Source organism: Dipodomys spectabilis, unplaced genomic scaffold (genome assembly GCF_019054845.1).
Source record: "Dipodomys spectabilis isolate Male_0828 unplaced genomic scaffold, ASM1905484v1 ptg000669l, whole genome shotgun sequence".
Taxonomy (NCBI): domain Eukaryota; kingdom Metazoa; phylum Chordata; class Mammalia; order Rodentia; family Heteromyidae; genus Dipodomys; species Dipodomys spectabilis.
This window is the reverse complement of record NW_024871346.1, coordinates 3,702,820-3,715,250: the sequence shown is the minus strand read 5'-3', so window position 1 is coordinate 3,715,250 and position 12,431 is coordinate 3,702,820. Positions and strand designations below refer to the sequence as shown.

General features: G+C 45.3%; 1 protein-coding gene across 4 annotated transcripts in view; it reads right to left on the bottom strand.

The window, feature by feature from the left end:
• Positions 1 to 12,431, bottom strand: part of Adgrf5 (adhesion G protein-coupled receptor F5) — a 70,802-nt gene that overhangs the window by 8,870 nt on the left and 49,501 nt on the right. For 3 of the 4 annotated variants that reach the window (XM_042671910.1, XM_042671907.1, XM_042671909.1), the window contains 7 exons: positions 12,213 to 12,416; positions 8,007 to 8,177; positions 6,084 to 6,203; positions 5,719 to 5,928; positions 3,437 to 3,643; positions 1,482 to 1,637; positions 259 to 467 (listed from right to left, as the gene is read on the bottom strand). In XM_042671910.1, the coding sequence (XP_042527844.1) occupies positions 259 to 467; positions 1,482 to 1,637; positions 3,437 to 3,643; positions 5,719 to 5,928; positions 6,084 to 6,203; positions 8,007 to 8,177; positions 12,213 to 12,416 (1,277 nt within the window). The remainder of the gene's footprint in view (positions 1 to 258; positions 468 to 1,481; positions 1,638 to 3,436; positions 3,644 to 5,718; positions 5,929 to 6,083; positions 6,204 to 8,006; positions 8,178 to 12,212; positions 12,417 to 12,431) is intronic. The other variant, XM_042671911.1, reaches the window with a different exon arrangement.

Genomic DNA, 12,431 nt, shown 5'->3' with positions numbered 1-12,431 from the left:
CTGTGGTGCAGAGTTCAATGAATAGAGAGGTTGAATGATTACATCAGATGTTGCCTGCTAGACTAGCACAGTCCTTTTCTGTTGAAAAATGTCTCTAGACCAGGTAGGATGGACCACATTCAATCTCAGCCCTTGGGAGAAGGAGGCAGAAGGATCGTGAGTTCAAGACCAGCCTGTGCTACGTAATGAGCTCTCACATGCAGGCTGGAGAGCTGTCCCAGAGGAGGGCTTCGAGTCAAGGGCGGGTCTGTGGCTCACCCTAGCCAGCTGGAGGAGGCCATAGATGGGGGCAGAGATGCAGCTTTTCCTCTCCTCCCTCCAGTGGGAGTCCACGCATCTGTAAGTGACAAGGCCACCAAGGACGCCGCCCAGGCTCCTGGGAACCCGCGAGAACTGGCAGAGCTTCTGGATGACTTTCCCGGGCTCACCAACACCTATGATGGGGTCTCTGCACGTGACGTTCTCCCCTGCAGGGGAGACAAGGAAACAGAGAAGACAACTGAGAGGAGGAGAAGAGGTGGGAGAAATTCTTAACATGGTTATTCCTCCAGCAATCTGTGGAAACTCCTGAAGAACTCTGATTTTGCTCTACATGTCACTCTTTTATTTGAAGGGTCACACTTTCTTATCCTGTGTGATTGATTTGATAAAATAACAGGAAAGGTTGTGGCTGCAGAGGGAACAGCACAACCCCTCCAGCTATCAGGGAAAATGACAAGAGGCTGGTAAGAGAGAGAAACAAAACAGAACAAAGATCCAGATTAAATCAGCGGGGTCCTTTCCTGCCAGCATAGCGCGTGGACTACACTAGAATGCTCTCCGGTATTCCATCCCAAGTGGCTCAAGAAAGGGGCTTCGCATCCTTCCTCCTAAGTGCCCAGCTGCTCAATGGAGCCAGTGTTTGTGCTTTTCCCTATGGGGATTTTTCTGAGAAAGGATTTACCTAGAATCCTCTAGGAACCTGAATGAACGTCACCTGAGTAAACCCCTGCTGCTGGCCCTCAGATCTGAGTGTGCAGAGCCGGACTGAGCTCTTTCCTACTATGTGAGCCCAATCCTTTTCTTTGGTCGGTCATGGGGCTTGAACTCTGGACCTGGGTGCTGTCCCTCAGCTCCTCAACTCAAGGCAAGCGCTTTACCACTGGTGGCTCCAGTTTCTTTAGGGTTTTAAACTTTCCTGGCAAAACCCCAAGGGCAGCGAAGGTTGAGAAACTCTGCTGTACCCTCACAGAGTAATTCATTATAGCAACTCCAGGCGTATTCTAAGAAAGATGTTGAAGTGTTTGCTCCTGGGCTTCCTTACACTGAACACCAAGGGACGCTGCTTATTTCTTTTCAGATCTCCTCAGGGTTGGCTCAAGGTCTGCCACAGTGATGATACTTAGCATAGTATTGATTGAATGTCTAAATATGAAAGTGAATGAATAAATGAGTCTCTGCTCCCATGGAAAACATTTTAAAGTACTTGAAAATGCCCTTACCGGGAACCAGGGTGAGCTTCATTGACTGGCTCCAGACGGAATAGTTAGCAGCATTGGTAAACCGGCAAGATACCTCGATGGTTTTGGGACACGCGGGAACTGGTTTTACGTGGAGATTGTACTTGTAGCAAACTTGCTTTCCATGGACTTCTTTCACTGAACACAGAGGGGAGACACGGATTCCCAATGTGAGTTACCAAGCACAGACGTTATCACAGTGATCTAGTATGGACGCACCTGCCCACACACTTCCTAGGAATGTGTCACAATGGTTTTTTAATGCGGTTTCACGTATTTATGTACAATAGCCTTTGGCCCATATTTGCATGTGTACCAGTCAAAACTGCACCTTGACACTTAAAGGTTCCAAATCTGCCCCCACACATTTTTCATAGTTAGAATGCCTTTCTCATACTCTCTAATGCTGCTCATTCCTCCCTGTCTTCATTACATTGGGTTATAGCTACTAATATATAGATCTTTCTTCTCCATTAGTCTATGTGTTCCTGCAGAGAAAGCTCTATTTTTCTTTGCATCTCTTGGTACTTAGCTCAGTAATAAAAAGCACTCATCCTGTGCATATCAAGCACAGATGGTTGAAATGCTTATATATTTCAATATCTACATAGAACCTCTATTGTCTTCCCGTGCAGTCTTCTCTGAACACTAGTGGCAAGGTGCTTTTCTCAACTTGTTTTTCCCCCTCCCATTATCTACATTGCTCAGAACACAAAAAGGGTCGACATTACTTCCACCACAGGAAATGTCTATGTTTTGAGACTTGGTTTTTGTGCACTTCTGTTTGGTTGGGAATTCTGAGGAATCTAAATTGAGGATGAATTATACCAAAGAGGATTTGATTGTTTTTCCCTTTCCTCTCCTTTTCTTTCTCTTTCAAATGGCATGGCATACCAATGAAGGAACTGCTTTAATTAAGTTCCTTGCTCTTCTGCTTGGAACTCCTAAACCACATACACAGCTCCAGTTCAAAGCCAGGGGCTAGGTAATGACAGGACAGTTACAATTCTCAGGAAAACATCACTGTCCTTTCAGAGCGAGGGCACGCTGTATACACTCTGGCACAAGGTCCTTTTCCTGTTTTATTGTGTCTTGTTTTCCTGGCCTGTTCTTTTTGGGAGAATGCCACCCTTTAAAATTCCTAGCATTGTAGAGCTGGGGTGTGGGCACCTCCGTTACTGTTAAGAGAACAAAGTCATTCTTTTATGCCTGCAAGAGCCATGAACTCAAGGCTCTGCTATTGGAAAAGGCCTGTCAAAATGCTACCCCATTAGCTCAAGTATTGTTTCTGTTTTCTTTTCCTCTAAGTCTTTGATACTTGGTTATTTCGCTTACTTTCTTTTTTGTTTTTTTTTGGGTCCGGTCGTTGGGCCTGAACTCTGGGCCTGAGCGCTGTCCTTCAGCTCTTCAGCTCTGGGCTAGTGCTCTACCACTTGAGCCAAAGCACCACTTCCGGCTTTTTCTGCTTATGTTGTGCTGAGGAATTGAACCCAGGGCCTCATGCATGCAAGGCAAGCACTCTACCACTGAGCCACCTTCCCAGCCCCTTGCTTACTTTCTAGCGTTCCCAGTTACATATTTAGAAGAAGTATTGTGTCATTTTGTAGCAAGTTATTATTTTTTTATTTTGTTGCAGCAAACGAACAGGGATCATGAGAGTATGTATTCTGCCATACTGAGAGAGTAGAAATCTTGTTTAGGAACCTTCCTATTGCCTTTAACAGCTTCCACAAAAATGATAGGGGAGCCCCCTCTCTGAGGCTGGGTAGAATTGGTCATCACCCACAGAGTTGAAGAGAGCAAAGCTCATGGGATTTCGCTCCGCTCTCTTGCCTCTGGGACTTGATCTCTGCATGTCTGGGTCTGTGTTAAGAGACTACCTTGGACTCCGCAGAGACGAGATGACACGCCGTGAGGGCTGGCAGTGGGCATCTTACCAGCAGGAAAGAGGGAGGAGTCCACTTGGAAGGAGACTCTGTAGTCCTCGTCCTCATCTATGCAGCACTTGAAGCAGTAGGAACCGACGCAGAGGCCGCTCACCTCCAGAGGGTCGGCCATGATCTCCGGAGGCACCGGGTGGATGGTGACATCTTTGGTGGCCACGCTGTATGCGTTCTTGTATCTAAATATGCAGTGATAGGTCCCTGAGCAGAAGCAAGACAGGGGGAAGGAGTGAAAGGGCGGCCCCTACAGTGGAGCTCCGCAGCTCCACCGTGGCTGCCATGCCCTCCCCCCCTTCCCCATCCACGTGAGACCTCTCCCCACCCCTGGCGGGGCCCTGGTCACCGTGGCCCCAGAGGGCCCCCATGGGAACAGCAGCATGGAGGCAGTCGGTGAGATTAGAAGGCACAGCTACATGAGAACCTTCGGTCCTCCTCACATTCCCCTGCTTTGCCACAACTCTGGAGACGCTAGAAGCAGCAAGTGGCAGAGGAAAAGGAACCAGGAGAGAAATGGACGGCTTCCCACGCCCATGAGGAGGAAGCTGGGATTTAAGTTCAGATAAAATGGAAGTGCCGTGGATTTAGATGAGAATGGGTTTCCTCAGCAGTTGGGTATGAGCCTGTTGAATAGTTTAATATGATGGGAAGGGCTTTATTACCCAGGATAGGAAACCGCAAGGATCAAGAAGGTTTGAAATCAGTGTGGAAGAAAGACAGCACCACTTCCTAACTGAGTACGACCAAGTCCAGCCATCAAACATCCACCATAATGTCTAGGCATTGTATGAACAAAAGACATGGAACACACAGAATGTGTACCAATTAGCCTTATAGTCCATGGAAAGTTTTCAAAATGGAGTGATTAGGAATTGGCCAAAGAGACAGTGCGGATTTGTATCCTGGCCCTTCCGGTCAGCAGGCGAATCATGCTGGGAATTTCACGTGAGCGCATTGGCCTCGGTTTCCTCATCTGCCATGTGGGGATAGCAATACCACTGTCCCCTCAGATCCCCGGGTCAAAGGAATTGATTCAGCTGGCCTGCCTGGCACCGTGCCTCTCACACCACAAAGACACAGGCACGTTATTGACCACCACAGGCCTCCCATCAAACCCTCTTTTCTCAAAGGAAGAGATGAACAGGAAGAAAGAAAAATGCTTCTTTGTGTCCATTATAGGTACTACAAAAATAAAATAAGGGAGCCTATTAATAACTATAGAAAGGAGATAGAAGGGAAGAGGAGAGAGTTGAAGAAAGAAATATATACTCTGGGCAAAGTTTAATCCCAGCATATTATTTTTTGTAGGTAAATATCACAAATAAAACCTCTGTGCACAATAAATTTCTGCTAATTTCTTTTTATCAGTCATGGGGCTTGAACTCTGGGCCTGGGCGCTGTCCCTCAGCTCTTCAGCTCAAGGCTAGCACTCTACCACTTGAGCCAAAGCGCCACTTCCGATTCTGGTGGTTTATTGGAGACAAGAGTCTCACAGACTTTCCTGCCTGGGCTGGCTTTGAACCATCAGATCTCAGCCTCCTGAGTAGCTAGGATGACAGGCATGAGCCACCAGTGCCCGGCCTCTGCTAATAATGTTTGAAAGTATATTTTTATGACTTTTAAGTTGTTGTACAAAGTGATTACCATTCAACAAATTCTTTAATAAGTATGTTTTTTAAAAGGTGTTCTTTTCTTTGGAACTAGACACATAAAATATTGCTTAGATTTTCTTTTTACAACACAGTTAGATGAAACACTCCAAAAGTGGGAGAAGTATTTTTAAAAAATAATGCTCTTAACATAATGGCAAAAGCACAGGAATTAGAGGCACTCATAATGGTACTCTCTCTCTCCTCTCTCTCTCTCTCTTTCTGTCTGTCTCTCTCTCTCTTTGAACTCAGACCCTTGGCACTGTCCCTGAGCTTCCTTTGCTAAAGGCTAGCACTCTACCACTTGAACCACAGCTCCACTTCTGCCTTTTTCTGTTTGTATAGTACCCAGGGTTTCATGCATGCTAGGCAAGTACTCTACCATTAAGCCACGTTCCCAGCCAACAATACTGTCTCTTTAAGTTGTTTAAGCTGAGGTATGTATTCTCTGAGACTCAGTTTCCCTGTCTGCTTTTTGAAAGCTCTGCTCAAAGGACCATTGTGCACACAGGAAGATGTATTTCACATAAAGCAGGAAGAATAGGAGTGTCCTGGGGACGACTAAGGCACAGGCAGGAAGTGTTCCCGGGGGGTTGGATTCCATGGCACACGGTCAGGCCTTTCGCTTACCGTTCCACTCCCGGGTGGCTGCCCTCACTGTCAGCACTGACTCCGCTCCGGCAGGATGCCAACGCATGGTATAGAACCTTTGATGTATTCTAATCCCAGCAGAAGTATTCCAATAAACCTCATCATAGTTACTCACATCACTGCTGCATTTTATAGAAAAGCTTTGTCCCTCAGAAACAGAAATTGGGTCCGGGGTTATTGTTAGGTTGGCTGAAAAGAATGCAAACAAAAACAGACAAAACAAAACCGACAAACAAGTCCAATGTTTAGTCTTTCTGGTGACATAGACACACACGTGAAACTTAAGCTAGAGATAGTAAACGCGGACCGGCCTGACTCTACTAGCGTCAACGCGGGACTGGTACCTTGCTGCTCCTGGGCTTTATTTGTTTCTAGGCTGTTCCAGGTGGTGCTCTGAACTGTACTCACTTCCACCGCATGCCTTAGATGCTCGTGCACTTCCCCTTTGTGGCTGGAATTATCTCCTGATGATCAGCAGGGCAAAAGGTTGCAAACTTAGGGTTGGTGACTTAACCCAAGCTCCCCGTCCACCCACTTCGGGGCAACCTCAAAGGGGAAAAGATGGCTGGGTTCTTGTGACAATTCTGTCATCGGCACCTCCAAACTATTTCTCTCCCGCTATCAGATTGCCTCTCAATTTCTGAACCTCTCCTCCATCAAAGTGGGAGTCCTGTATCTTTGTGTCCCCAGCATTTAGTCCTGGGTCCAGGCTGAAGCAACAGAGTGAATTCTAGAACTTCCATTTCAGCAGGGAGATGGTAAGAGTTTATTGCCCAAGTAATGATATTTGGATTGCCTCAGGCAAGCTGGGATATAGGGACACATTCATGTTTATTACTATCACATAATCACAGTAACATCCTTACAACCTTATAGAATTATATATAACTAAATTATAATTTACTACTCTGAGATATTCCTCACTGATTCACGAGAGATTACTCATTGACAATGATCATGAAACCATTACTAACATAAAAGCTCATATGAATATCAACCGATTCTTCCCAGTTCTCTTGGGTCATATCTTTTACACAATTAATATTTCAAGTGCTATATGCTTCAATCTTCACACCATCACTGGCCTGCTTTTCCAGTCAGTGTAAAATCTTATTTTTAATCATAATGAAAAGAAATTAGGATTTTCTACAGAATCTTTTAGAATTTGAAATATGTCTGGATATACAATAAAAGCCATTTGCACTTTGCACAATGTCCCTAGCATTGTCCTGCTCTCTGAGCGAGCTAGAGAAGGCTAAGTTTTCATTGCTTCTGAGAACACAAAGTAAACTCTTATGGAACCACAAATCTGTTTCTTTTAGTACTCAGTTGAGGTGCAAACAAGCAAACCTATGCTTTTCAGCCAGAGTTAACTGCACCTCTAAGACACGCCTCAGTTTTGCAGCTTGGTGTGGCCTCCAGCACATTTTGAGCAAATTGAAGTTTTCTGTGGCGAGAGTGAACATGCACTCCCGTTTTAATTCTGAGAGTCATGTTAGCTCTGTGGTCCCACAGAAACCTAATCTTGGTCTCTGCAGCAACATGAAGTTACAATAAACAGAACACAGAAAGACAAGAGTTGGGTATCATAATTTTTTATGTCTTTTCTCTGAGTCTATTCAAAGGGTTTGAGGTCATTTTGTGGGACAGGTGGAAACATACTTTTATAGTTATGGATGAAATTGTAATGCTTCATGATATGAAGGGACATTATCTGTTTAAAAGGCATGACTATAGTGAATTGAAAAAAAACACCACATGTCTCAGCTGTAAAATCAGGACACATTATCAGATCATTAATCCTCCATCTAGGGTGGTGGAACGGGAGTGGTGGGTCTATGGGGGAAACTGAGGATTGTGGGGTACTGAATCCAGCTGCTGGACTTAAAGGTCAGAAGAAGGGGATTGTGGAAGGAAAAGGGAGGAACTGAAGGAAGGGGGGAGGTTCCCATTTTGTTGTCATGACAACAGGATGAATCTACTCTCCCCATCAATCCATTTCACCCGACCACACAGCTTCTCCCTTCCCCGCAGCTGCCCCTCCCGCCCCGACCCACCTCAACTTAGAAAAGATCCCAGCAGAATATAAACTGAAGGGAAGGAATCCTCTTCTATCTCCTAATGAACCACGGGTTCCAGCCATTATCCCATTTCCAGGAAAAGCCCTACTTGATTTTTCTCAGTCCATGGATATTCCCAGTTCAACAGCAAAGACAGCACTGATACAGCTTAAATTAAAAAAAAAAATGGAGTGCAGGAGTCCTTACCCACAGAGATGAACGTGACTTCTATGTCCTTACTGCCTCTGGCTCCGTAACTGCGGATGAACTCACATGTGTAGGTGACTTTGGTTCCCGAGGACCCACCTGGGCACTGGGTTCCATTAGCCCTGATGGTGTAGGTACTGCAGAAAGACTCTAGGTCTGTTTCTGGGATTCCTGCAATGACAGGGGTGATTCCTCCATGGGCCTGGTGGACACGGAAGCCACATCAATAAAGGCAAGTTACATTTAAATTAGATCCGTTCTCTGAATGGAGGTAGCACAGCGATCAGGTCTGCAGACTCTGGCTCCAGGATTCCGATCCTCCCAAGCTACCAGTTATCAGCAAAACATTCTTGAGCATCTCCCTTAATCTTTTCTTGAAATAATGAACACATGCAGGTGTTAATGAACACATACATGAACACATACATGTGTTCATTTTTTATTTGGCTTGGTCATAGAGGAGTTTGAACTCAGGGCCTTGACTTGGCAGGCAGGTGCTCTATCACTTGAGCCTTGACCCCAGCCATTCAGCTCCCATCCTAAACCTTCCTTTTTACTCCCAGAGACATCACACCTTCTAAGTGATCTTTACCTCTTCCCCAGGGTTCTAGGACACCCCAGGGTATGAATTTTATTGCCAACTCCAATCTCAGTCTCTTTATTCTCTCTCTTCCCACTACACCTGTTGTGTACCTCTAAGATGCCTTCAAACACTATCTTTTTAAAAAAATGAAGGAAAAAGAATAAGTCTCTTGATGAGTCCCAAAACAAATGTATCTTTTTTTTTGGGGGGGGGGGGGTCCGGTCGTGGGGCCTGCACTCTGGGGCCTGGGCGCTGTCCCTCAGCTCTTCAGCTCAAGGCTAGCATTCTACCACTTGAGCCACAGCGCCACTTCCGACTTTTTTCTTTTTGCTTATGTGGTGCTGAGGAATCGAACCCAGGGCCTCTGGCATGCAAGCCAAGTGCTCTACCACTGAGCCACCTTCCAACAAATGTATCTTTTCTGGCTCTGGTTGATGGATAATAATTGGAATATCTGAAGTGATCTCTTCTCCTTAATCCTCCAATAGTTTCTGACAATGCCCAGCTGACTTCCTCTTTTCACATCTTGGCTAAATTACAAAGTCACAATGGTCTCCCCTTTCTCTAGGGCTCACTTCTCCATCTCTCCTTTGGAAAGTCGCTTCTTTCCAATTCCCCCAGAATCCAACTCCATCCTGTACTGCTCCTCTCTCTCTCTCTCTCTCTCTCTCTCTCTCTGTCTTCATCTTTCCTCTGGCTCCTTCACTTCAGCCTACAGATACACTCAAGTTTTCTGTGCCTGGGATGCTTTTTCTCTCAGCCATCACCGTTCTTTCCTCCTTCCCACATCTCTCGCTATCTCTGCATTCGCCTCTAATTTTTCACTCCTGGTTGTCGTCGTGTCTTTGTGACTGGCCTCTTCCATCCTCCATCTGAAGGGTGGCCCTTGAAGCCAACAGTGATCAGTCACCTCTTCTGCCCCGCTGACGCCTTCTTCTCTCACTACCTGCACTGCAAGCATCCCATGCTACTCTGCCATACCTTCTCTCAGACGCAGCTACTTAGTCCCTGAGGTCTCTCCTGCTTTTCTGTCTCCATCCTCCCTCCTGAGCTTCTTTCCCAGGATTCCTTGCTGCCAGTCCCTTCCTTTTGCAGCCTTGACTTCTAGTATGTCTAGAAGACATCCCACCACTTCTAAGAAAAATGCCCTCAGTAGAAACTTTAGAAGACAATTCTCAATGTTCATTTGGCATCTTCAGTACCCCTACCTCGACACATGCAACTTATTTATTTTTCCTCAGACAAAACCTGCACATCTGCCAGCATTTCCTCTCCACCTTTGGCAGCTCTCCAAATAGAGAGCCTTAAAGTTGCCCTTAATTATTTGCATTTCCTTACATTGTACGTCTACTAGGTTGTAAAATGCTTGTGGATTGACTTCACCAGCATTTCTTACCAGGTCAATCCAAGGTCATTTGCCACCTGGGTTCTACTGTCTGTTGTGTACACTTTACAGACTACCCTATGTAGGCTTTGATTTTCAGACTGTTTCTAATTCAACCTACTTATTATACCACTACATTTTAGCTTTCTAAAGTTCCGCTCTGATCATCTGATAATCTTTCTTTTACTTTCAAAACCCTACCACAATGTATAGAATAAAGTCAAGTGAAGATGGTATTCATTCACAGTGTGCTTTTAATTTGCTCATCTCCTTTTGTCTCATACTACATTCCTCCCCTAAATACTAGACATTAATTCCTCCCTTAAATGCTGGACATTTGGCATGCCCTGAACCATGCCTCTATGCCCGTGTTCAGCTCTGGAATATTTTCCTCCTTTCGTTTCTTGTTGACTCTTACTCATCTTTAAACACCCAACATTTTTCTTTTAACCCAAACTCACATGTAGGGCAATGAGTTATGCAGGATGGATTGTATGAGGAAATGTGTAGAAATAATGTGCATGTGAAGTAAATAATAGGTACTTACTGTCCTTAGTTTCAAATGCTTTGGGGTGCAATATGTGAATCGCATACGCAGAAATACGAATGCTAAAAGGCACAGGCTATTTGGAGGATGAGAGCTTGCAGAAAAAAGGGGGGCAGTGGAAGAAGGCTAGGTCCTGGCACAGAGGTGATTTATTAGCCATTGTCCTGAGCAGGCCCCAGGCCCCAGCTGTCCAGCCCCGTGGCAGGAAATCCATTGTTCTGTAGTTGGCTGGGTCCTCACTGGGCACCAGGAAAGTCTGCAGAATGATCACCGGAGAGGCTCTGGAGCACCTGCAGCACAGACTTCCTGGTTCTCCCAACAGAGGGTGAGGTCTGCCCCCTCTCAGGCTGAAAGAGTCTCAGTCAGGAATATACCACAGGAATCGTGTGAGGGCCATTTCCTGCCTGGCAATTCCTTCCTGATGCCTACTCCTCCTCTTCCATCAAAACCCAGGAAGTGACTACGCATCCCAAGTGCCAATAGGTTCCACCGTTACCAGATGCCTGTCCCTCTCTTCTGAGCCAGAACACAAATGCTGCAAGTGAAATGTGCTTTGCCAAACAGACACGCCCAGGGAAATGTGCAGCTACATTGATGCTTCTGTATTCCTTTTAGATAGTGTCATGGTATCTAATAGCAAAGACTTCATAAAATAAAGATTCACTGCATTAATGAATTTCATGGGCCAAGCCACATTTTAAAGTAATCTTTACTTTGTCTTTCAAGATGACCACCAAATACCTTTGCTTCTTAAGAGAAGAGGTAGATGGCAGTTCTAAGGGATTTCTGGGTAGAAAACCATCTTCTTCCATTCAAATTCCCAGGCCACTTGGTGGCATTGCTGGCCTAACAGGTTGGATAACACAATCCCACAACACCATTTGCTGGTCTTGCCAACGGAGTTCTATAGAGTTCCAATTCTTCTCTTTTCATACGGTGATAACCTGGGATGAGGCATTTCATCTGTACCTCAAGTTCTTTATTTTCATATTGGAGGTAAAAACATCAGCTCAGACTTAGGATCAACTTTAAATGTGATTAAAAGTGATCACGTGTGGGTTAGGATTTTTATAAAAGTGTTACGTGACAAAGTGTCACTATTATTGTTTTTGTGTCGTTTTTGTTACCACTCATTCATATAAACCTAAAGCCAACAGGATTATGAATTGATGTGAAACTGTGGAGGGACAAATAAGTCTACAGAGTGATACAGAAGATTATAAATTTAGAGATGGGAAGGATGGAGGTGGTGTGTACAAGAGGGTAGACACCAAGGGGAGGGAGACAGAAAGAATCAGCTCCAAGTCAGACTCAATGGAAGTCAATCATCAAATCAAAGCTAAGGCATCCTTAACTCTTCCCAGAGCTCAGGAAGGGAAGGGAAAGCAGGAATGGTCACGCTTTGTAGAGGACGGGAGGAGTTCCTGAGACATCAGGATGGCTCCTTCCTTCCATCTTCTGTCGCTAGGATCTCGCCTACAATTTAGCACCATGTTTGTTTGCATGAATGGAGGCGTTGTTCTAGTTTTGCCATTGAGCCTGGCATCGAATCTAGTATTTTTTCAGAATCTGAAGTCCAGAATAAAAACAACCCTCTGACATTTCCCCTGTCTCGCATCACAATGCCCATCTTTATCTGGCCAAGAGGCAAGCAACGGCTTGCCTGCAAAAGGCCTCTTCCCACATCCTTACCGGCAATGCGTATCTGCCCTCTCTGATTCCATTCCACGTCGCTCCAGTTCACGCTGTTCTCACTGCAGCAGTTCAAAGTCACAGGATTATTGTCACAGATCACCTTTATTTGGTCCTTGGCCAGTATTCGAACGGGTATGACATCTATTTTTCTTGAGGTCCCATATTCAAAAATATCCATCAGCAATTTGCAAGCATAGTCGCCTGCAAAGGAGACAC